The 25378-nt window shown below is 44.0% G+C and overlaps 3 protein-coding genes across 7 annotated transcripts; 1 reads left to right on the top strand and 2 right to left on the bottom strand.

The window, feature by feature from the left end:
• Positions 1-231: 231 nt before the first annotated feature.
• On the bottom strand, positions 232-4140 carry gpx4a (glutathione peroxidase 4a). Of its 3 annotated transcripts, none has more exons than XM_084549166.1 (7): positions 3984-4140; positions 2283-2377; positions 2030-2174; positions 1345-1496; positions 1138-1162; positions 912-971; positions 232-591 (listed from the first exon to the last, which is right to left on the bottom strand). In XM_084549166.1, exons 1-7 carry the CDS (start codon positions 4047-4049, stop codon positions 559-561), a joined length of 576 nt encoding a protein of 191 aa, XP_084405292.1. In that variant the 5' UTR covers positions 4050-4140; the 3' UTR covers positions 232-558. The 3 variants fall into 3 exon arrangements, with proteins under 3 accessions (XP_084405292.1, XP_084405291.1, XP_084405293.1); XM_084549165.1 differs by having other exon boundaries at positions 3957-4131; XM_084549167.1 differs by lacking the exon at positions 3984-4140 and adding an exon at positions 2627-3323.
• Positions 4141-5203: 1063 nt separating this feature from the next.
• polr2eb (RNA polymerase II, I and III subunit E, b) lies at positions 5204-9246 on the top strand. The gene is made up of 8 exons (XM_084548869.1): positions 5204-5379; positions 5871-6045; positions 6796-6911; positions 7015-7095; positions 7200-7258; positions 7350-7428; positions 8730-8802; positions 9104-9246. The coding sequence occupies exons 1-7, from the start codon at positions 5323-5325 to the stop codon at positions 8793-8795; spliced, it is 633 nt and encodes a 210-aa protein (XP_084404995.1). The 5' UTR covers positions 5204-5322; the 3' UTR covers positions 8796-8802; positions 9104-9246.
• A 920-nt stretch (positions 9247-10166) lies between these two features.
• Positions 10167-24807, bottom strand: arhgap45b (Rho GTPase activating protein 45b). 3 transcript variants are annotated; one of them, XM_084547571.1, is made up of 24 exons: positions 24651-24807; positions 23289-23538; positions 22672-22854; positions 20354-20494; positions 20126-20210; positions 19028-19100; positions 18794-18869; positions 17945-18076; positions 17722-17783; positions 17513-17623; positions 17344-17424; positions 17082-17249; positions 16765-16902; positions 16487-16677; positions 16127-16242; positions 15943-16029; positions 15731-15832; positions 15486-15649; positions 12900-13088; positions 12669-12806; positions 12105-12376; positions 11746-11983; positions 11186-11294; positions 10167-11063 (listed from the first exon to the last, which is right to left on the bottom strand). In XM_084547571.1, exons 1-24 carry the CDS (start codon positions 24765-24767, stop codon positions 10600-10602), a joined length of 3687 nt encoding a protein of 1228 aa, XP_084403697.1. In that variant the 5' UTR covers positions 24768-24807; the 3' UTR covers positions 10167-10599. The 3 variants fall into 3 exon arrangements, with proteins under 3 accessions (XP_084403697.1, XP_084403698.1, XP_084403699.1); XM_084547572.1 differs by having other exon boundaries at positions 23289-23523; positions 24651-24805; XM_084547573.1 differs by lacking the exon at positions 24651-24807 and adding an exon at positions 24067-24215.
• Between the last annotated feature and the right edge of the window lie 571 nt (positions 24808-25378).

Genomic DNA, 25378 nt, shown 5'->3' with positions numbered 1-25378 from the left:
TATATATATATATTGTTTTTTTTGTTGAGTCATTTCTAAACTGCTTTTGTGTGTGGGCATTTTCACCACTACTGCACACTAGTTCTCACGCATGCTTACACTTTTTCGCAGACGTCCCTATTAACCTGAATCACTGTGCACTCGAACAACTCAGGACAAAACATCTATTCTACAATACCAATATTTACACTTGAAAAAAATGTGTGAGTGACACACAACAAATGCAACATGTCATTTGAACAAAACCTTAGTACATTTTATTTTGAAAACATACAACATGTCAAGTTAAATGTGTGTTAAGGGATCCTTTCTCCTTCACAGCAGAGCACCAGAAGCATATAAAACAAGGTAATCCCCCCCAGCAGGTTTGCACGCCGTTTTCATCAGGTCTGCCCTGTCCGCCACGCGGGTTTTTGAACAGACCGTCACTGGTCTGGGGTGGACCCAAAATATATCCACCGGTGCTTGGAATGGCAGAGAAAGGATGGGAATGAGTAACGGAAAGAAAGAAAATGGATGGAGGTTCAGTGAGGGAGGTATGAATTATCCATAGGGAGTTTAAAGGTAACGGGGAAGATCCTTCTCCACCACCTGCAAGAGAAAGCATCAAGTTGGCAACAGTCTAGACAACACTGTGTATTATCTTGACAGTCACAGATAACATAAACATTGCACTGTTAATGAATGATCACCAAGCATTAACAAGAAGGATTTCACAAAAAAATAAATAAATGCTCTCTGAGTTGTGACTTTAGTTGATGTTGAACTATGAACAGTTTGGCAACAAATAAATATACGTCGTCAGTCGTAAAGTACAGTAGAGGTCTTCATGGTGTCAGGCAGATCATCACACAGATTAATGTAGGAGAGACTATCCAAAGGTTGGTTAGTGACTAAGGAGTTGTACGTACACTTGGATCATCCAGGGGTCCATATCTCTTCACCACCTGCCCCTCCCTATTGATCAAAAACTTGAGAGAGACAGAAAAAGAGAAAACTGAAATACACTGAACATGAAATTATATAATAAATTGTTTCTCGATTTTACCTTCTACGCACTCTATGGTCTGAGTTTGTTATACATTATTTTTGATTAAATTCTTATAGAATATCTAAAATAACTCGATAAATATTTACCTTTGTGAAGTTCCACTTGATGCTACTGCAGGAATGAGAACAAAAGATATATTTTAGAAAGGAATTGCTCGAGCTCACTCAGTCATCAGTCATGAGAATAAAGTTTTAGATAAGTGATCTAAAGCTGATTTTCAGCTTTTTCATAACTACAACCGGCAAACAAGCGTTTGTGCCAGCTCTTTGACCCAGATTTCAATCGCCACTCACTTTCCAAATAAGCCCCTCCCGTTGGGTTGCTCCTTCAGCCATTTCCAGAGAGGATGAGCGTTGGCCCCGTTCACATCGATCTTACTGAACATGTCAAACTGAGCGTTTTGGGCCTGGGCAAACTGTTTGATCTGAGTTTCATTGCCTGGCTCCTACAAAATAAAGCAAGTGAGAAATGATAAAAACTTAATAAAATACAAGTGAAGTGTTCTTAATTCACAACATTATGATGTTATTTTCTCTCTGAGATACATAAAACTACAACGTCAGTCACAATATTATACTAAGGAAGCGTGAAGTGAATATCATCGATCATCTTGATACAATGCAATAACCTGCTGGGAATCCTTTTGTCCTGCATTCATGCGGATCGTTACTTAGACATGTACCATCGACCTAAACGTAGTTGCTGCCCCCACCACATAGCAACAACACTCTCTGACGACAGCAGGGCAATGCCCTCAGACCCAAAGGCAGGGAAGACCTACTCAACTTTAGGCAAGTGGTTTTGAAGTTGTGGCTGATGGGTGTATTGTAAAGGCTACAATACATCTTGTTATTTAATATTAACATTAACATTGATATGATGTTTTTTTTCAGGTCACAGTATAGCACCATCGTGCATAGATAACAACACAATCTAAGAGTAGCAGTAGTAGTTTAATAAAACACTTGTGTTATTTACCTGGTTCCCAAACTGGTTTGAAGGGAAGGCAAGGATGCGCAAACCTCTCTCAGCGTACCGAGCGTGCATATCGGCAAACTGAGCGTAGTTCACTGGGGTTTTACCTCATTTAGAGGCAACGTTGGTGATGATGACGAGATTCCCCCTGAAAATACAAAGAGACACATGAACACACACAGTAATTGTAAGCCGTTGCTGTGGCAACATTAGGGAACAAACCATGTCTCTGTAAAATACAGGCAACTAAACTTACCTGTATTTTTCCAGGGAGACTAAATTGCCATCAATATCAACTGCTGAGAATTCATAAATGGATGTGGCCCTCTGCCAGTCCTCTGTCGGGGTAGACTGTTCAGGAAAAGAGAAGTAAGAAAACTTGTTGAGCAACGGGAGCTTACATCCAAAATGCAATGAATACGAACACGCCAGCACTGACACTATATTACGTGGCAAGTGATACATTCCTGCTGATATCCAGTAATCCGAAAACTATTGCATAATAAATATGAGGACAGTGGAGACAGAAACAGCAAAAAAAATAAATGCTGATGCTGCAACATAAAGCAGTGTTTCAGTCCTAATCTCATTTTTTCTCACCATAGCCTGCAGCAGGACAGAGAAGAGGACTGTGCACCCTATCAGGCGCATGACTGCCCTTCAAAAAAGCCCTATCAGATCTCAAAACCCCTTAGTGGCTTCAGCTACAACCTCACTGCTGAACCTCAACCCTGTTACTGAGAGCACACACGTCCCTCTCTCATATAAGGGGATAAGGCGATCATTAACAGAACTGATATGCTGTGATTTTCTGATTGGTCCCTCTCTGCTGATGGCTAAAAACATCATAAATGCACACGTACTGCAGTCCACATTTCACAACTTAAGAAAAGTGGGCTATGGAGGGTGAGGGGAGGGCAAAGAGCGACAGAATAAATATATAAAATCAATACTATTGTGTTTATTAACCTAATGAAAAACCAGTATAACTCCTACATCTCGACATGAAAAGTAGTACCAGAGCCGGAAACATTTGTTCAATCTACCAGCTAATCATAATCCCACAAAAACAAGAGAGTTATTGTTCTGAGCATTACTAAACTGGTATTTATGTGTTCTGAACTCCAGTGGAAGTGCTGAGCAAAGCATTGCACAACAAAATAAGTGATTAGGCAACATGTTTCATCAGATTTATAAGGATTAATTTGCATTTTTTTCCAACGAGGCTGCATAGTAGCTGTTCTTTATGACTTGTTTAAATGGTTAAAAATAAGTGCCAGTCCAAATATTGATCAAATATTTACAGAGAAGGCTTATTACAAATAAACATATAATAGTTTTCGTGTGGAATATTCTATCAGGTGCTGGTAGCATAAAACAAACTTTCATTTCAGAAACAATAAAACATCAGCTGCCACAGAAAATGTGCTGACAGGACATTGTGTTATAAAACCCGACAGTGTGTGTCACAGTGTCTGCAGCATCGGTCTGCAGCTGTGTTCCCCTGATGATAACACTATCAGCTGATAGCAGCGTCCAAGGGAGGGAGTGATGCTGCAGAAACATCCGGCCTCACAAACTGCATCCAATGGAACCTCACATTTAATAACACCCCAATACCCTCATAACATGCAGGTGCAACTAATGTATGAACTCTTCAGTGAAAGTATCTGTATGGGCTACTCTTTAAATCCATGCACCCGCATCAACCAAAGATGCTGACAAGAGGTTTATGAGGATATGCTGTTACACAAGACTGCCACAAGCACAAGCTGTAAAATAACTAATTCCAATCGATATGAAGATTTAATCAGCAAAAAAAACTTCTGTTTATAAACAAACTCAATAAAGGCTTCCCACAGACATAACTATTACATGAATTAAATCACGGGGGGGGGGCTCAAACAACCAAAGTATAGGTTTACGTTACCGTTGTGGATAAAACAAAGTACAGTACCATCGCGAGAAGTACTCCGCTGCTCGCCACGGCCCCGAAAGCCAAAATAACATACAATGGCCTCATTTTGTTATAGATAAGGCCACATTTATACAAATTCACTGTACATTGTTGACACCGACTCCGCCCCTGGCTTGCACAGAGCTGCGTAGAGGATCTTCTTCTTCTCCTTTTTTATTTTTAGTTGTGTTGACGGTAGGCCTACTGGACGTATTACTGCCCCCCACAGGACAAAATATGTAATATAACAGTCCTGTACTAAATACTATTATAGTATCCACTATTTGTTTAAATTAACTGAAAGAGCAGCTGATTCAAGATCATTTTAGAGGCTGTTGTTTGCAGTACTCAAAGTCATGAAGATTTGTTGCAGGACTGTTACATTAATATATATTTGTTTTCACTAGTATACCTAATGTTTTGTCAAGTACATTACAAGTACATACAGTAGGCTGTGGTAGGGGCAGAGCTGGAGTCCCTGACATCGGTGGCAGAGGCAACAAACTCCAGTCCTTCATGAACAATGTCCACCACCCTCTACACGACACAATAATAAGAAAGAGAAGCTTGTTCAGTGACAGAGCTGATGTCTCTGTCCTCCACCATGGACAGGTTGAGGAGGTCATTTGCCCTTCAGGCCATAAGACTATACAACGCCTCCCTGTGAGGAACCAACTGGACTGTGATTATATATATAGTTATTATTATAATTATAATTCGTATTATTATTATGCCAACTGTTGCCTAGCAACATTTAGCATAACAATAATACTGTTGCCTAGCTGCAGAGCAACAGTTTTCTCACAATTTACAGTCCACTTATGTTCAATAAAAAAAGTATCTATTAAAAATTAAATGAAAGCAAGGTACGAAACATTACAAGTTAGACTGAGAAAGATATGACAACATCTTTCTGGCATTTTTTTCATCTTTTCAAAACACCTCAAATAAAATAAGTAAAATCAAGAATAAAGACATTGAATGTTAGTGTGCAACCTTTCCACTTACATATGATAGTCTATTTCCCCACAATTATTACGAGGTTAACTAACAACGATTAGTTGTTTGGCCGCAGTAGCAAATGTGATACAAAAAAAATTCAAACGTTATCATTTGAATGCCGAGCACTTTCTGTGCACCACTTCCGGTGTCGTAAACGCTTCACGAGCCTACAGTTCACCAGTCACATTTGTGGACGGAGCTTACGTCATCAGCCTGTGTCGGAAATCGAAAACGTGCGACTCGTTGTTTGGCCGCAGCAGCAAATGTGATACATAAAAAAATAGATAAAAATCCATTTTTAGATTAAATAAAGAGTAAATAAACCACTTGAGACGACATGGATGACGAAGAGGAAACATACAGGCTATGGAAGATTCGCAAAACCATCATGCAAGTGCGTGAGATGCTTCATTTTGTTGTTGTATGGTTCGTTTAGCATGTTGCTAATTTCAAACGGCGGTTCCGCTTTGTAATGTCGTGTAAATGATGATTTTGTTGAATTTGTCGTCTGTGTGAGGTAGATTGTGGGTTATATATTAACTCTCCTTTGTATCTAACCTCTACATGGATTAAGCAGCTTCTGACTACCTAGTAAATACACGAGGTAGCTGTTTGTATTGGTTTATACAGTTACCGTTAGTCTCTGTTGAGTCTTTGGCTAAGCGGCTGTCTTCGGCTCAAAACGATACGACGAACTACACTCCCAAAGTCAGTGCTGTATTACTAGAATACAATGATAATACAGTCGCAGCACATACGAGGGTTATACGGCGCCCCTAGTTTACTGACTGAGACTCAAAGTGTGCCTCAGAGCTATAGTCTGTCTCGCCTGCAGTGTTGATATTATGGTCAGCATAATGTGTGAATTCTGGCTTTCACCCACAGCTCTGCCACGATAGAGGCTACCTGGTGACACAGGACGAGTTGGACCAGACTCTGGACGAGTTCAAGAGTCAGTTTGGAGACAAGCCCAGTGAGGGGCGTCCCAGACGCACAGACCTCACAGTCCTGGTAGCACACAACGACGACCCCACTGACCAGATGTTTGTTTTCTTTCCTGGTAAGTTTATCGCTAATGCACCGACCGTATGTCAAAATCACCGCCATAACATTGTGATCACGGACAAGTGAAGTGATTAACACTATTTATCTAGTTATCATGGCACCTGTCAGTGCGTGAGATGCATTGGACAGAAATTGAACATATTTTGTTTTAGAAGCAGGAAAAATAGCCAAATTGGGATTGCTAGACGACTTCAGCGCTTGTGGGGTGTTCCCTGACTGCAGTGGTCAAAACCTATCAATAGTGGGCCAAGGAAAAGTGGTGGTTTGATGAATCATGTTTACTTTTACATCATGTGGATGGCCTGGTGTGTGTGCCATGGGAGCAGGATTCACCATGTGCACCCTTTCATGGAAACGGTATTCCCTGATGGCATTGGCCTCGCTCAAAGCAAAAATGATTCGAGGAACACAACACCTAGTTCAAGGTGGCCTCCAAATACCCCAGATCTCATTCCAGTCAAGCTACTGTCGGATGTGCTGGACAGACGGGTTCTGCTGCTAACATGTTGGTGCCGAATACACCACGGCACACCTTCAGAAGTGTAGTGGAGCCCGTGCTTCAATGTGTCAGGGCTGTTGACCCCACAAATATTGACCTAGACAATATTAGACAGTGATCAGTGTAAGTCTATGTACCTTTATACATAAACCCTAAACTGCTTTGTGGAAAATGTTTGATTTTATGTGACATTGTGTGACACCTGTAGCTGTGTGGTTTTATGACGCCAGCTTCTTTCCCTGTCAGAGGAGCCTAAGGTGGGGATCAAGACGATTAAGATGTACTGTCAGAGGATGCAGGAGGAGAACATCACACGAGCAATCATTGTTGTTCAGATGGGCATGACGCCTTCAGCGAAACAGGTAAACACTGGTTTAGTGTTCATACGTACATTCCCACGATATGCGCTGTGACAGTCTTTTACTCTGTCTTGGATGTTAACATGTTAATGTAAATATCTCACAGTCTCTGGTTGACATGGCACCAAAGTACATACTGGAACAGTTTCTACAACAGGAGCTGCTTATTAACATCACAGAGCATGAGGTAAACAACACGCTGTCCACTGTAATTAAACTCTGAATGTCAAAATGAGCGTGCGTACTGTGCCTCCATGTTTGTTTCTGATTCATTTCTCTGTCGACTTTCAGCTTGTGCCTGAGCACATTGTCATGACCAAAGAGGAAGTGACAGAGCTTCTGGCAAGATAGTATCCTTACGCACACTGAACTACTCTACGTGAGATTTGCACACTATGTTGAGCAAATATGTGTATGTTATCCTTAACATTTTTACTTCAGTAAATTAAAGGAAAGTCAGTTGCCGAGGATCCAGGCCGGGGACCCTGTGGCTCGTTACTTTGGATTGAAAAGAGGACAGGTAACACAGCCTGAAGAGTAATTTATGTAGTGCTTTATACAGACTAAAAGCTTTTAAGATAAAAAAGTAGCTGTAAGACCATCTTATCATAAATATTTTGACCGGTTCTTAAAGAGAAACGGCTGGTTTTTTTTTTTTACAACCTGGAACTTATTTCTGGCATAAAATACGATTGTTTACTCACCCATATAACTTTTGTGTAATTTGTAGTCCTTCGGGAGATATTTAGATCAGCGTATATCCATGTAGTGGGAGTGACTTGGGCACCGAAATCTGCCACGAAACTCGTTCATTTCACCAATATTTTATTATGATACGCTAGTGCTATTCCCCGTTGAGAGTTACTGAGTCTGACCTGGATGATGTCATCTCTGAGCGCCGCACGCACCCGCGACGGTCGGCTTGTTTACCTGTACTTTGCTACTGCTAGTTTTTTGCAACAATATTTGAATATTTTTCCGATTCTGATAGCAGAAGCAAATTACAGGTAAACAAGCTGACCGTCGGGTGCGCGCGGCGCTCAGAGATGACATCATCCAGGTCAGAAGACCTGTTACCATCATCCGGGGTCTGTAGATTGACCTACAGACCCCGGATGATGATAACGGGTAACTCAGGACTCAACGGGGAATAACACTAGCGTACGATAACAAAATATTGGTGGAATGAACAAGTTTCTCCGCAGATAATGCGTTATTTAGAGGCTGCGTTTCGGTGCCCCAGTCACTCCCACTATAGTGATATACGCTGATATAAATATCTCCCGAAGGACTACAAATTACACAAAAGTTATATGGGTGAGTAAACGATCATGTTTTATGCCAGAAATAAGGTCCAGGTTGTAAAAAACAGTAGTTCCCCTTTAAAGTGGTTCTGACCGGTGTGCAGCGTCAAATCTGCCAGAATTATAACAAGAGTTAACCATTTGCCATGTTTAGTTTAGTTTATTTCTTACAGGGACCATGTACAAAATGCATTAATCACTTAAAAAGGGAGAAGATACACTGTACCAGATTTAGCAAATAGCTAATGTCCATCTAGCACAGCACGTAGGATAACCAGGAAACTCTTCACATCACTGACTGAGGTGTTTACGTTGGGCATATGAAAACAAGACACCCGTTTTAGTAAACTCTGCATATTATTTAATAAACAGTGATGTTATTTTGGGCATGTGATAGATGATATCATTCGCCTTTTGCCTATATGCAAACACTAAAATCATGCATGTCATAGTGACTCAGTAAAAGGACAGTATGACGACAGGACAAAGTCAGCATTGTACTCCTCAACTTTTCTAGGTGGTGAAGATCATCAGACCGAGTGAAACAGCTGGAAGGTACATCACATATAGACTGGTCCAGTGATAGACAGGTGAGTGTTTATAGTTCTCTATGGAAGCTGAAACAAACTGATATCAGACTACAGGTGTTTTATATAACTAGGTTTTGTGCAGCATTATCATTTAAGCTGAAAGACCCTGCGCTTTTTTGTTTTTTGTAACTGTGGCTGACAAAACCACAGAGTAGGTCACCACTTTTATTTCTGTGCTGAAAACCCCCCAGCAAGAACAATTGAAAAGATTTACAGGAAAGTCACACGCATGCTGAGTCATGGCTCATCAGTCAAAACACGAGAGCGCTTTAATGCTAAAACTATGTGTTTTCTTTTCTAGTTACTCTTCTGGATGAATATTTAGGACCAGTGAAGAAAACTCAACGTTACAGCTTTGACAAACCCTCTGTGGATTATCTCCCTGCTTTTCATGTTAGATTTGAATATTTCTTGTAAGTTTTGTAAAATAAATAATTCAAAATGGATGCATCTTGTTGTTAAGCTGTTTTAATTCACATATCACCACTGTTCCGATTTAAGAAAAAAAAAAAAGTTAAATATTATAAAACTCTGCTATATAATTATGTCTACTATAAATCATATTGAAGCAGTTGTCAGTGCCTACCTTCTTTTTCCTTTTGAAAGCCATGCTGTAGTTCCTGCAGACTGAAGCTTTTTTTTTTTTTTAACCCTGCCGCATGAGTTACAGCCTTTAGCAGTCAGTTCCTCTTGCGATCTGCCCAGTGAAACAGAGTAAATACATGCAGCACAGAGGTAGGAGGCGTTTGCCTTCCTGCTCAGCTTTAAATATTGTTCCTCATAAGTCTTTACTTTCGGTTTAAAAGAAAAGAATATCCTTTATAGTCACTGCAGAACACAGGTTGTACAGCACAATGACATTTAGTTTTCAGCTCTGCAAGATGCTCAATAGAAACATTTAAAAACAGTAAAATGAAAGCAGAGAGTTATTCAAATTTTAACGATATACAGAACAGACCGTGAAACACGCCATCCTAGAAGTAGAGGAGAGCAAAAAGTAAACAAAGTTAAACTGAAACTTTGGTCATATACTTTTAAGTAGGCCACCAGGTGTTGCATGTCTTTTTCCGTTTTCTAGTTCAAGATATTCCATAACTTCATTCAGTGGGTGCGAGCATGTTTGTGCAGGTGCAGATTCTGTTCATCACTGTTTTGCATTATGCTGGCCTGTAACTTCCAGAGCTACCTTATTTATCTAAATCAAACATACAAAATAATTCTCCAGTAATCTGATACCAACTCCCAGAACGAATAACCTAATGATGCTGGTGCAAGCCCACAAAGATAATCCTGCCAAGCAGATTTTCAGACTACGGTTTCTGCTCATCATGTATTTTGGGTTCACCTCTCAAACAATTGCCGGAAGACAAAACTACAAACCATTTTAAAATACAAGGATTTTTATTAAAATAGACCAAACATCTATAACAAGAAAATACAGGCGACATTCATAATATATTTGCGTCTTAAACTTTAGAGCTGAAATAAAACCATAATAACTCTGATGCGACTTGCTACACACTTTTGCTCAAGCTTGTACAGCAAGGAGAAAAAACAGAAACACTTAAAAATGTAACAACCAACACATTTTTAAATCATCTCAGCCAAACCTTTTGAAGTGGCAGTAGTAATTGCGTCAAAGAGCAGGAAGCGTGCAGAGGTTTCACTGCCAGAATAGATCAGTACAGCTGCAAACGTGTACACAGATTAAAAACTTAAAATTAGATCTCGAAGGACAGAGCCAACTCTTTTATGGATTAAATCCAGACTTCACGCGTAATGATTTTCACAATTTTATCAGACAAACTCGGGCTCACTGTCCCGGTTTCTCGTCAGGGGTAATTTCTTTCCACACAGGCGCGCCAGTGGAAGCCCCGACAGGCTCAGTGCGGGAGAGCACGGGTAGTTGTTGTTGTTGGATTGGTTCACATTGAGCTCGGCCAGAGACGCCGTCACGTCCTCCTCTGCTCCAGCGTCGTCATCTGGGGGCGCGCTGTGCGGCAGAGCGGGGGGCTCTCCTACTCCCTCTGGGCTGTCCTGCTCCTGCTCCTGCTCCACATCCTGTTCGGGGTCGGTGTGGCTCACAGACTGACTGGACAGGTCCAGGCTGTCCCGGTAGCTCAGCTGGTCATCTTCCATGCTCATCTCGCTCTCCTGCTTTGTGAGGTGGCGGGAGGGTGCATTCCTCTGGCCACTCTCGTCCAGCTCCGAGTCTGAGTCGGGGAGCTGCTCGCTGGAGCCTAGTGACCCCAAAGAACTTTCTGCGTTGGAGATAAAGGGATCATATTATACAAATTAGTGTTTTTTTTAGTGGTAATATGTAAAGCACCATGCTAAAGGGGAAGTCATTACCATAAAACTAAAAAGAAAAAGAAAACCTTACCACACCCCTCCTCCATCTTGTCAGACACTGGTTGGCTCTGCACCTCCTTGCTGCTATCTTCCTCCTCTCCATCAGCAGAGCTCTCCATCTTGTCATGAGAAATACTTTCCTGAAACGGGAGGAGGAAATGAAACAAACAAAGACGTGCTGAAAGAAGCGTTTGTGTCATGGCCTCATAATGCAGATGGCGTATCGAACATGCAAAGCAGAGAAAAGGGAAAAAGAGTACAGGCTCCAAATAATTCTCAAAGGTAGGGTAGTAACTGTTGACAATTAAGCTGTTTTCTTGCCTTTTGATTTTTAATTTTGTTTATAGTTAAAATCAGTTGTGGAACTATTTCCTAGTTCCTCAAACAAAGCTACATGTTCTCAAATGTGAACTGACATCTGTCACGTCAGGTCTGCATAGAACATCTAGAAATGAAAACCTTTTCTCTGTGGCGTCATAAATCCATTGTTCTTCTTCTTTCATTTCCTTCGAATTCCATGTAAAGGCCTAAACAGGCTCAGTAATAACATGTACGGCGCACTAAAGCTCAAAGTTTCTGCTTTTCACATACCTGCTGAGTGGAGGTGGAAGGACTGCGGCAGATTTTGTTGGACTGAGAGGTTTTGGACTGAAAGATGGATGAATAGAAGACTATGAGGGCCTCCACGATGCGGGCTTGGTGGGGGTAATCAACCAGAGAGGACAACGATATCGTGGCCCCGGTTGGACGGGGGCGCATCAGGGAGGGCCCGAACACGATCCCCAAGTTACTGGGGCTCATCTTGTTATCTTCCTCCAGCTCTGCGATCCTGTGATGGGAAAGATTAAACGGAGGATCAGGGTCGAGTTGGTTCACACGATAAAATAAATTCAACAGAACCTGGAGTTTGATCTTCATGCCGTTTCAACAGAACTGGCCTGGTTACTGACCTTCGAAGGTGGCGAATGATGTAGCGCAGCGTGGCGATGTTGGCTTTGGGCAGCTCCTTCAGAAGCTCCTTCAGGCTGTCCACCAGGACCAGGATCTCTGGGTCGGTGTCGGGGCCCAGATCCACCAGCTCCGGCCCCCTGACCACAGCTGGGTTAGTGCTGCTCGGCTCGGCCTCCTCTCCCTCGTGGTTGTCTGCTTCGCTGTGGAGACTCTCCTTGGCCAGACCCATCAGCTTGTTGTACAGACGGAACAGCATGATGGGCTCTGGCAGCTGGACGTGTAGAAAACAGACGAACGTCAAATTAAACATTCACACATGTCTGACTGTCGAGTATTTTAATTATATGTAGCCAGGGATTCATCTGCAAGTCTGGTTTTCAGAGCTATTTTTGGGATGAGCTTGGATATATTGATTTTTTTATTAATTACTTGCAACATTCCCTTGGTCCTCAATGTTTCTTTGGATTAAGAAATTATAACATAACACATAATTATTATATTGATCCTCTGGTGACTGACTATTTAGTGAATACAGGTGAAAATATGTCTGCTTGCATGTGTACCTGTCTGAGGTAAAGCTTGAGAACGTTGCTAATGTCGTGTGGTGAACACTGGGACAACTCGACCAGCTCCTTTCCATTCTCGAAGGCCTGGCACAGTTTCTCCACGCGCGTCTTCACCCCGTTCACCCTGTAGATGCCCTGCGAAGAGGAAGCAGCAGCTCATACCCGACGGCGAGGCAAAGAATCCGACATTTAAGTTTCTTCGAACGCACTACAACCGTTCCCCCTCACCTTCATCTTGAGCGCCCGCCTCTCGATCTCCGAAATGCACTTGGTGATGATGAAGGGGATGCCGTCGCTGGCACAGCTGGCTACCTGAGAGAACTCCCTGCCAAACAGCTGCAGACGGCCCTGCAGCTTCTTATGACCACACTGGATGGCCAGAGTTTCCAGACAGCGCTTGTGGCACGACAGGAAACACTGAGAGGACAGAGAAAAGCAGATTAAATTATTATGGGAATATTCAGGAGCACCTAGATCCTCATAACCACATAAAAAGTACGAACATGCACATCTGGAGTACAGGAAGAAACTAAGAAACAAAATCGTAGTGCAATATTTGAATGAGAGGAAAGGCATAAAAGAAAACACACAAAGAGGAGACATTTAACTCTATGTAAAAGTATAGCAATGTTTACTAAAGTAGCACATCAAAAATAGGCCAACTATTAAAGGTGTAGTAAATGTAACACATTAAGGTTAGTGAGAAAAGCAAATCTAATAAATAACTGGTCTGGAAACAGTGAATAATCAAATCTTTACCTATTTTGAGTTAAACAATATAAAACTCGTAAAGAAAAAGTACCAAGAAATGTTGTTCCAGCTGTAAGAGAACATCATCAGTGACCCCAAAGGAAGTCTAACAAGTCCAGTCGCCTTTTGTTTTAGTTCTTCTGAGGGTATACCACAACCTAGATGACTGAAAACCTTCCGACATACTGATCTGTGGTTTGTTTTCATATAAAACCGGGCAACCCCTTCTCCTATTACCAGCTAAATTCATGGTTTTTTTTTATGTTTGCCCTATTTAAGCCTTACCACATGCTGTCAGAGTTTCTTTCTTTAGAGCTGGTGACTTTAGTTTCTCTTACAGAGAGTATGCCGTACGTATGATCAGCTGTCCCAGAGGCCTGTTTGTTTGAGGCGTTTGTATTTTTTAAGTTTCTGTCATGAATTCATGATAATTGAAGTTCAAACAGCCATGATTAAAATATGTTTATAGGGCTGGACTTTAGCTACGTGACTGATGTTAAGCTGACAGCACGATGGTTGGATTGTAGATGTGGTCCAAGAGGTGCACACTCAGTAACTGTCATGCATTTGTTCTGTATTTTACTCTAATGTTTGTCATGTTCGTTTACTCGGACAACATGACCCAGTTTTATCAACTGACATTAGAGACTTTAAAATGACAATGTACACAGATTAATGGGGAACTACCTTTTTTTTTCTTTTTTTCTTTTTTTTTTTACAACCTGGACCTTATTTCTGGCATAAAATGCAATTGTTTACTCACCCATATAACTTTTGTGTAATTTGCAGTCGTTCGGGAGATATTTAAATCAGCGTATGTCCATATAGTGGGAGTGACTGGGGCACCGAAACACAGCCTCTAAATAACGCATCATCTGCCGTGAAACTTGTTCATTTCACCAATATTTTGTTATCTGTAACAGTCGGCTTGTTTACCAATTTGCTACTGCTAGTTTTTCGCAACATGGCTGAATAGTTTTCCGACTCCGAGGTTGTGGACGAACCATAGCAGTAGCAAATTACAGGTAAACAAGCCGACCGTTCCGGGTGCGCCGCAGATAATGCGTTATTTAGAGGCTGCGTTTCGGTGCCCCAGTCACTCCCATTATATGGATATACGCTGATCTAATTATTGACTGACTACAAATTACACAAAAGTTATATGGGTGAATAAACGACCGTATTTTATGGCCGAAATAAGGTCCAGGTTGTAAAAAACAGTAGTTCCCTTTTTAACTCATTTAATTTCTCTCCTGAAGAAAGACAGACCATTAAAAACTCAAAACATCTGCTTGATTCACGGCCATTTTCTCAGTGGATCAGTGTGGCTACAGTCTCTGTAAGGAAAACTTTGATGTGGGTCTTAAGTTTAAAATTCACCGATTCACTGCATCATGTATCGAAAACTGACCTATGTCACAATTACTATGTATTAACTCACATTAAACACACTTCAGTCTATAGGATTCACTCTTTTATAAATCTAAAAGATTGATTCAGTCTGTTCTGCTGTAAATTTCAAAAGAATCAGTAAATGTAGCTTTTCTTTTCTGATAATCTGAACGATACTTGGACCATTTACATGATGGAATTCATTTGACTAGCCTGGTGTAGCCACTCTAAGCCCTTATGCAAAGACTGGTAATACTTCATTTGGATATCATTATGGGGCGTGTTTGAACCGTTACATAGAAAGAAATACGTCTGCATGAAATTGGACAGCCCTACAACTCAACGAATGGAGTGGGAGTGAACTACTGGCTGACTATAAACTAGGCCATTTCCAAGGACTACAGTTGCTTTATTAGGATCTGGTGCAGTGGGATGCAAATTACTCTCACTAATAATAGATGCAGCATTCATGTTAACAGATTAAAGTTATTAGAATGAGACAACAATTTATTATTGCGTGTTCTCCTGCAGCTGTGGGCTGATGTTTGGGTTGTTTTGTCTCTCTACAGTTTTGACCAACACACTATATGTCCCTAAACATCACTGAGATGCTTCAAAATCTTTATTTTAGCAACTTAATGAATCCTACACTGGGCGGCTGGAACACCTCACCTCCTCACACTCGGCCCCCTGGAAGTAAACGTAGCTGTCGCATTCGCGGCACTTGGCCGGAGTCCGCAGCTTCCTCAGTCGGTGGGTCTGGGCTGCTTTGGACAGGCCGACGTTACGGAAAGGTCTGGTGGACACCACCACGTCCGGATCCATGCCGTTGATATCTACGACAGAATAACGATGTCATACACTCTCCGCAAAGGATTACATGGCCACACTGAAAGAGGACGATCTGTAGGTCTTACTTGGGGTTTCGAATGACGCCACATTCCCGTCTTTCTCATCTACATCCTCATTGGACGACATAGTTCCAGTCGACGACGTCCGAGCCATTTTACTGACGTCACCTAAAAACAAAGCAGATGGAATGCATTATTTATAACTAAACATCCTAAATCAATACTAAGAAGAGACGCACATGCTCGCGTCGATCTATTTTCACAGAGTTGACACTAACTTGTGCTGGCGGTAGGAGAGTCCAGGCCCCCATCTCCTGCAACGCTGTCATCGCTGACTGTTGAACCCCACGACTTGTGGCCCTGTCCTGGGGAAAACAAAGAGATAATAATATGAGAGTAGTCGCATAAGATAAGGATTTAATTGAATTTATAACATCAGCAGCCACAGCGGGAATCACTTACTCTTACGGTTGACCTCTGCGTCGGCAGCCGCTGTGTCCACAATGATGGCAGGGCTGTCTGTTTGACTCGGGTGCGTCTCAGTGTTGAAGCTGTCGTTCCTTGGTCTGTGGCCATGGCTGCAACGATTTAAAAAACATTAAGAGATGCATTTGCTCCAGCAGAGTACTTGAAGTGTGTATAAATATGAGGATACAGCCTACGAACTACTGCAAGAGTTGGTTTAGTGCAAACACTGGAAGCAAAGAAAGCGCTCACCAGGTTCCTTCCAGTACATAATTAAATAATCTGACATTTCTCATGTTTCTGGGAAAAGTAGTGGTTCTTCGAACTCGTAATGGAGGGTCTGACTGAAGGCCTTACTGTGAGCTGGAGGGGGAGTAGTCCTCAAACGCGTAGTGGACATTTGGTTGCTCCGGCAGCTGCAGGTCTCGCACGTGAGCAGCGTACTGCTGGCCGGGGTCGTACAGTTTGCTGCTCTCGCACAGAGTCTGGTAATGGACAGGCAAGGCTACGGTCTGCATGTGCATGAGCTGGTAGTAGGAGATGGTCGCCTGGGGGAGAAAGGTTGACAGGAGTTCAACAAAGAGCATTCGCAGCCGTGACACTAATCCGTGGTAGCAGCGAGGACTGGTTCTGACCGAGCGGAGGGTCTGATCGCTCTGTTTGATGACGTCCTGCAGCTGCCTCAGGACCGTGACCTTGGTGTGCTCCAGCTCTAGCTGCTGAGTGGTGGCGTCAGCTATGCACGTCTTGTAGGTGGCCTCCGCCTCGTCTGCCTGTGGATGCACGCAAAAGCATTTTCAGTTTCTGGTTAAATCTATTAGATTGGCATGCAGATCATGGTTTGACAATGTGGTACCTTGATGAACATTATTTCTATTCCACATAATCACACATCACTGGAAAAGTAAAACATCTCAAATGCATGGTTTAATTTAAAATGAGTAATAAGAACCTTGTTGCGAGCCTCTTCTTCCACTCGTTTCTTTTTCTCCAGAGACTTCGCCGTTGATCCTCCCCCCTCTTCTTCGGCTCGGCTGGCTGCCGTTTTGGCCTTGTCGTACTCCTCACAGCGGGCCAGGTAGATCTGCTTCGCCTTCCGCAGGTTAGCGTCACACTCCATCTAAACAAAGACGCACATAAACCCACAGGATATTTCTATATCTCCTTTTTTACAAGTAAATAAGAACAAAAACATAATAATCAAGCAGACGGACCAGTTTCCTCTTTGCTCGAATCCAGTGCTCCTTGATCTCCTTCCGTCTCTTTTCATGCTCCTGTTTGCGCTGCAACAGAGGCTGCACGGACACAACGTAGCGTAAGAGGAGGGTTGTTGTAGGTGGATTCAAGAACTGTAACCACTCAAAAGAGGTTGTGTAGAGCTACCTGGATGAAGGTCTGGTTGTGCAGGGTGGTGTTGGCCTGCTGCAGCCCCACACTCTGCTCCTGGTCCTGCTCCAGAGCCAGAGAGTAGATGGAGAAGAGGGGCATGTGCGGCTGGAGGGAGATAATGAACACCAGAGGAATTACATTTAACGTCACAGAGCTTTGCGTTTGCTCTTTTAATCTTTAGAGGTGATAGAAATTAGGTTTACATGTGTTATGCTGTGTTTGCAGGACTGGTATAATTTCTGAAGGCCTTTGGAGAACTCGGTCTCTGGTGACAGGAAAGAAACACAGACATCAATTATTTCCTTTTATCCACAGTCAATAACTCCGCTAATAAAAGCTCACACTACACATATCAGCTGTGACATGGTCAAACCTAAACCTCTCTCTTAAAACAATCCCTATTTTGTTTTTCGCACTTCCGCTTACCCAGCGAAGTTCTCCTTTCCACGTAGGTCATCAGGTCCTTCATGTACTTAGAAATGGTTTTGGCGTAGAGCAGGGCCGAGTCCACGCCTCCCTCGCTGCGCTGCAGGATCACGTCCACTTCCTCACCTCTGCCTGCACACCGACACACCCGCACAGGTCAATAAACAGCGACGAGTTCTCAGCTGTGACAACGCACTGCTTTAATTTGGGTAGTGATCGTCTGCAACATCCGGTTGTTTTATCAAATCTATTTTCGGTGACTGCATGTTAGGAGCCATAACACATATATGTTTGAAGGTATTCTGTATAAGACCTAAAAGGCTGTGGCTATAAATAGGAACCTATCCTTACCAGGTCAGGTGTTCCACCTGGATGGCACAGGTTTATGACCGCTGAAGCGGCATTTGGCTGCAGGAGTTATACTGATCGACATTTTGGTGAACAACAGATGGACTGAGTCATCAAAGCAAAGTTTTGTCTCAGACTTCGTTTTATTCGTAGAAGGATCAGCACGTCAATTAGAGTTTTGGCATGATAACACCTCAGTGGCTTAAAGCATGTGGCGTTTTACCTCCTTTTACTATCACTATAGTCAGCTGTCGTTTTGTGGTTCCATTTTCACTTTCTTAAGCTGCTCCTCTTTTATTTGTCCTCAGTTATTCTAATTCTGGCTCTCAGACGAGTCAGCTGTAATACACGGCACACAGCAGTAGGAGGAAACTTACCATCCTCGGTTTGGAACAACTAGATAATAAAGAAAATGTCATTTTTTTTCGCAGACGGAACAACATTAGCATCTGTGACGGTCTGAAAGAGACAACAAAATCTGGACAGCGAATTATTGCCTACCCATGTCCTGGAAGTCGCTCCTGAACTGTCCCCCGTCCGCTCCCTGGCCTGTCGCAGCGTACAAGTTCTCCATCGACTGAACAGCACAGAGATGATTCATTAATGACAAATGCACCGGGACCAGGGGTTTTGTTTTTCTTCTACACCCAGTGGAAAATGGGAAGTAGAAAACTAACAAAGTTAATGCTAGTATTTTCTACTTTAATACTCTGGTTAGCTCAGAGATAAACTCACCCTGCTCTTCTCAGTGGGCAGCAGGGAGAGCAACGTGCTGCTGTCCACCTCACCCATCAGCAGCTCAGACACACTGAGGAGAAACAACAGAGACACCTTCAGTCTCAGCGGAAAGACAACGCGTCAGAAATTCACCTTCTGTAAGTGATCAGTGGCCAAGAGTCGTGGGCAAAGAGCAGGTTTTTAAAAGAGGAACAGGTCGGGGCCTTGAATGAAACCTCTGCAGGTACACCAGAGACAGGAAGTGATCATAAAACAAGATTAATCCTCTTTACTTGTCCCTGGTTTCATACATTATCATTGTAAATATGTTTATGTTTTTATGCACAATTCCAGTCAGAGAAATCGCTCGTGAAATTGCTGAAATGACACTAAAAAGTGGAAATCTCCATCTTGGTGTTTTCGGTTCATGACCCTGTTCGAGTCGAAAGAGAGGAAGAGCGGAGGAGAGAATGAGGAAACAGACTTGTCAGGCAGATTTCAACCGTCTCTGCCAGCTCACTTCCTCCTACAGCTCTGTTGTCTAAACCCTGAAATGGCACCGACAGACGTGTGATAGAGCTGTTGGCGCAAGACGCTTAAATCATAACGAAAAGCTAATTCTCCCTTTTCAGGTTTCGTTTCAGGTAAAAATTAAAGTTGAGTGGAACAAACAAACAAGCAAAAAAAAATCTTAGATTAACAGACTCAGAGACAACAGAGTTGCTGACATGTAATAACTCATAAGGCCTCTGCTCCTCACAAGTCTCTCGCATCAAGGGAGCGTTCTCACAATTCATTATCTCAGTCAGTGCAATCTGTTCATTTAGCAGTCAGGTACTCTACAGTGTTTAAGTTTTGGTTTTGTGTCATACGGTAGGAGAAAAAACCACTTCCTGTTTTCAGCTTTGCCTCATGCAAATGTGTCACCATCCCTGCACTTCTCAACAACAGTCGACTTCGTAGGCAGTAATACACACGGTGTAAAACAGAGGTAAAATCGGTTTGGAGGGAACTGCGGCTTCCAACGCAACCTCTGGAGCACAACAGATACCTTTGCTGAAAACACAGTAACTCTGTCAGGTTTGCAGTGATGTAAAAGGTGAATCGTATACTTACTTGCTACTAAAAGCAACTGCAATGGTTTCAATTGCCTTCTCAAAGTCCTTCTTATCTGCCTCGTTGCAAGACTCATAGTGGAAACCTGAAAAATCATACGTTTAAGTTGTTGTTAGGAACACAAGTGCAGTGCGTTACCAAGAAAGGCTCTATGATCACGATTTAAACTTAAGTCGCCGACATTTCAAGCAATTCCTCATCAGATTTTAATCGAAACACCCGACTGACCTTTGACCTTGGATATGAGCTTGCCGGCAGCGGTGAGGATCTCCACGGTGTTCAGCAGAGGGTAGGTGTTGATGACCTGGCGCAGGATCCGCAGCACCTCCCCCAAACATTCGTGGGCCACGGGCCGCTGACTCTCCTTACCTGAGCGACACGGAGACGCGGCAGGTGAGACGAGCGACAGGAAGAGAAAACAGGCGAACGGCGGGGAGGTTTCAGATGGTTTTGCCCACAGACGGCCTACGGCGCGAGTTGCCGCCAGCGAATGCCTTTAAAGGCTCGTTTAGATCCTCCTCGCAAGCCGTTTACCGTGCGAATTACTTCAGCGCGGCGTGGAAAACGACTCGAGTCCTGCTTCAGTTCAGCGGCCCAACAGTGTGTCAAAGTTACATCGTCACTGGCAGTGCAGTTGTGAGCATTGTGTAATTGCTGGTTTGTGGTGCGTTCAGGGCTCTGGCACTTACAACTACAAAAGTTCAACTGTCCAATGAAATAATAAAAAAAAAAAAAAGTTGCACCTAGACAAACATTTGTGATTCTCAGGTTTCGGATTGTCCTTGAAAGCACCAATAAGAGAGAATCCATTCCATGCTAGCAGATTATAGCCTAGAAATGAAGTCATTAAATATTTACTGCAGCAGATTCTGCATCTTTACTTTACATTGCACATTTTCTGCAGTTTTGCAAAACAACCAGCGGAGACTCCAGGAAGTTAATGGTTCAAACCAAGAGATAGCCAAGCCCATGTTTTCTTGAACATCACTGATTAAACCAACAGGATTCTAACTTAGTTTTGAGGCGTATTTAACAAAAACAAAAAGTTTTTCTTCTTTTTGCACATAAACGCAAGAGAGATTGTTAAAAATTGCAGACGCCCTGTCTAGCGATAAACAAACAGATTGTCAGACGGTCGAGATGTACACCGTGTGCTTTAATGACACCGGTGACCCATCTACAGACAGCATCCTCATTTCCTCCTTCATGCCATCTTTGTCAACTTATTTCTGTTGCAACCTCACACTCCCTCCTCGAGAAGGCAGCTCGCTGACAGAGGATGCCAGAGGCAGGCTGCTGCTGCTGCTCCTCCATCCTCCCACAGTCTGACTGAAAATGTGTGTCACAGTGTTGCAGCAGCAGTAGCAGCAGCAGCAGCAGCAGCAGAACAGAGTGACCAGAGTGTCACAGAGGATGTGGACCTTTCTGTTGTTTTGCAAGATTAGAAACCAGATCTGCTGGTGCTGTGCCACATCTGCTTTCTGCAGCTCTCAAAGAACAAGGGAAAACGACGGCACTAAACTAAATAAAGTGGGACCTGGCGAGCAGGACGATAGCACCAGTTGAAGAGGAGCTCTGCCGACACTCTTGATTGAGCCGCTGATTGAGCAGACGAGAAGCCGCGTCACTGTGATGCAGCCAGCCTATCGGAGGAGGAAGTGTGGACGAGGCCTTTCTGTCAGAGGCTATCCATCATGGCTTCCTGTTTAGAGAGCTCGCTGTGGGTGGAGAACATGACAGAACGGCGCTAGATAACAGCAAACAGACGGACACACAGGGATCTAACATGAATGACTTTATATCTAAATTCTTGTAAGGTCAAACGTGTGTGTGCTCTCAGCAGGTGCGCTGAAGTTTTGTTAGATCAGGTGTTTTGAGCTGCATCGGAAGAGAGTGCAGCAGTAAACACGAAGGTGGCTTCCTGCTGGAGACAAGAGTGCGGTCGACTCTGCTGGTGCAGCGGAAACGCAACCCTTCGTTTGGAGAGAGGAAGCTCAGAATCACTTGTAAGTTTGCTTGTTCGGAGTGGCTCCACCCTTATTTTGTCCTCCCCTCCCACGCAAAGCACACGTGTCGGCGAACAGGGCTGATGTAAGACTGACAAAAAGAAAAAAAAAACTCCCATGGATCCCTCACGTCCTCTTCACGCACGCTCATGTCAAAATGGAGGGGTGCGCAACGCAAAGGGGAAGAAAGAGACAAAACAGTATTGTTCGCTCTGCAGGCTACAGGCACACACGTCTTAAACAATGACACTCAACAGAACAATGACACAGGCTGAAATCATACCTGGCTTCACCTAAAAGAGAACTGTGTTTCGTCTCCGCAGAGATGAAAACAGGCAATAAATTGCACAACGGGAGAGTTCCCAGACTGCTCAGTTCAAACCAAATTAAGCCACAGAGCACGTCCTCAAAACACGTGCGCTGTGGCTTCAGCTGAGAAAAATCATGACCGTCTTCAACCTGTGGCTGGGTTTCACGCCCTCTCTGCCCGGTGGAAGTGCGAGGCCAGAGCTTTAGGAGCACAAAACACCCGGTTCTTACCCTCAGCCAGCACGACATCCTTGAGTTTCTCCACGGCCTCAGCGAAGCGCGCCACGTCCCTCAGCAGGGCCGGGATGTCCTCCACTTCAATGGCCGTGCTCTCCGGACCGTCGGACGGAGTCGTCGGGGTCAGGGCGCCCTTCCCCTGACCTTTGGTGAACACCCACGACTGGAGCGGGAACCCTGAGGACGCAAATATAGATAGACATTTAACCAAGTTGACTGGAAGGACGTTTAAGAATCAATCGGTGTCAGAGGAATTAGGCCAAACATAGGGTCGCTTTTTGGAAAACATTAGGAACATGCCTGGAAACTACTCCCTTTATGCTAAGCTAAGCTAATTGGCTGCCAGTAGAGCTTTTAGATTTAAGATTGAGATAGATCCAAAACATCAAACCTTTAGGTGATGATGTGATTGTGAATTCAAGGTTTTTAAAGTCTAGATAAATTAATCAGTCTGAAGAGGAGGCCATATTTGGCTCTGGAAAGTTGTACTAATGAACAACAACATTCATATTTAGTGTGGTGTGTCCGTTCAGGTGTGGACGTGGAGGCCCAAACCCAGCAGACGCGAGTGAGTGAGGCTATAATCAAGACAAAGAGGTTCTGAACCGGACCTGCGGCGCTGGCGTGTCTGCTCAGTGCCGTCGGCCTCTTCAGGGTGGACACGGGAGACGGGCAGGGCACCCCTTGCATCCCCGCCAGCTTGCCATGCTGGGTGCTCGGGGTTCCCGGGCAGGACAGGGATGGGTCCTGGAGTCCGCCGGAGGTAGGGGTGAGAGTTGAGGAAGAGGACGAAGACGAGGGCGAACAGGAGAGGGCCGCGTCGCCCGCATCTTTCTTAGGCTGCTCCTGGAGAATGGAGAGCTGAGTGAGGACAGGAGGACAGAGAGACAAGGTCAAGGCCGCACACCGGGGCTGTTCTATAAAGCTCAACAGAACGACGACACCAGCCTAGATGTGCTTCTGCTGCCTGAAACAAGTAGTAGTAGTAGCAGCAGCAGCAGCGCTAGAGTTGTTGGTAAACACGCATAGGAAGACTTTCACAAGATCCTGCATCGCGTTGTGCAACACTTCCTGACTCCAAGCTGCTGTCGGGTGTGGCAAACTGAGTAAAGTCGAATCAACAACCTGTACCGCTTGGAGTTTGAACAGTTGATACGATTTGATCAGCTGCTTACAAAACACAAATAAAAGCCACCAAATTGGTTTATTTTAGCCTCTTAACGGATTTCATCCTCCGCTCAGACAGTGTTTTACAGCTTTCAGGCCTGACAGGTGCATCCTAGGCCAAACCCCAGAGCTTAAAAGAGTATAAACGTTTTAAAAGAAACACAGAAGCCTCCACGAACATCTCCCGTCCGCATCGGAGACGCGGATTACACCCACACGTACCTGTTTGAGCCATACGTTGTGCTTGTTGGGCAGTATGTCCAATTTGTCCTTGCCTTTCGACTCGGCCTTCTTAACTCTCTGACCCGTAGAGTAAGGATTGTAGCTACTTTTACCTCCACGTTTCAGCATGCTCCTTCCCCCTACTGACCTGTCCCCATTCTAATCACAAGCCTGGAAATGCGAGCACTCACTCACTCACTACCACTGCTGAAGTGGTAACAAAAAAAAAAAAAAAAAAAAAAAAAAGGGGAAAAAAGCTAGTGAGAAATACTTCCTACAGTCTACTTCACCAGCTGTGAGTCAGTATCCAACCAGGGAGTCATCTGAACAATCAGTCTGCTTCATAATTTAAGTTTCCAACTGGCCCCACACAGATAGGTGCTCGTTTCTCTTTCTGATCACACTAAAGACTAAATTAAACTTACTTATCTGGTGAGAGAAGTCTAAACACACACACACACACACACAGAGACACACACAGTCAGTCAGTCCTGGTCCGGAGCCCTCTCTGCAGCCTGTCCCCTCCACATGAAGGTCATCTGACCCACACGCTCATCAGAAACCAGAAGTGATGCGCTACTCACAGACGGGGCGCTGCTCTGCGGCCCGGGGCTTCCTGCTCGGCTCTTCTTCGAGATGGATGGCGTCTTGATTAGTTCCCGTTTCTTCCGGAACATCTTCAGGGTGCCTTTGCCGTCCATCCCGACTTCTTTGAGTTTCACGTACAGCCCCCCCACCCACCCCCCGACTCGCCACTTGCTCGCTCTGCCGCCGGCGCTCAGCGGGAGCTCAGTGCCATCCAAGCCGACCTTCAGCCACGGTAACTGTCTGTCTGTCTTCCTCCTCCTGCTGTCGCTCATCGAGCCGCGCAGGCTCACTGACTGAGAGACAGGCGGCTCACCGCAAGCCGTGCGCAGCCGGCATCCGCTCTGCGCGCACGTTTGGTTTCCTCAGGGGGGGTTGGAAGAGGAGGAGGAGGAGGAGGAGAGACGCACAGGGAGAAATATATGAAAAAGTTTTAAGATGAGTTCAGCTTTGGTTACACTCGAGGAATGTGGATCCTAAACGCATGCTTCCTCGTAAATTAAAACAGTGACTCAAAGCAGGATTCGCTGCGGCCCGCCGCCAACCCGACAGAAACAACTCGTCGCCTCGCCCAGATTCACGGCAATCAGTCCATCCTGAGACACGTGTGTTTCCAACATGTGACCTGGAGACTCTCTGTGCACCTGCTGCAGACACGAAATTAAAATCCTGACGCGTTCAAGCACCAAAAAGGCTATTTTACACAGACAAGCTGATGAATGGATTG

Source organism: Chelon labrosus (genome assembly GCF_963514085.1).
Source record: "Chelon labrosus genome assembly, chromosome: 7".
NCBI lineage: Eukaryota > Metazoa > Chordata > Actinopteri > Mugiliformes > Mugilidae > Chelon > Chelon labrosus.
The sequence above is the reverse complement of the archived record's forward strand: the minus strand, read 5'-3'. Positions and strand labels throughout refer to the sequence as shown.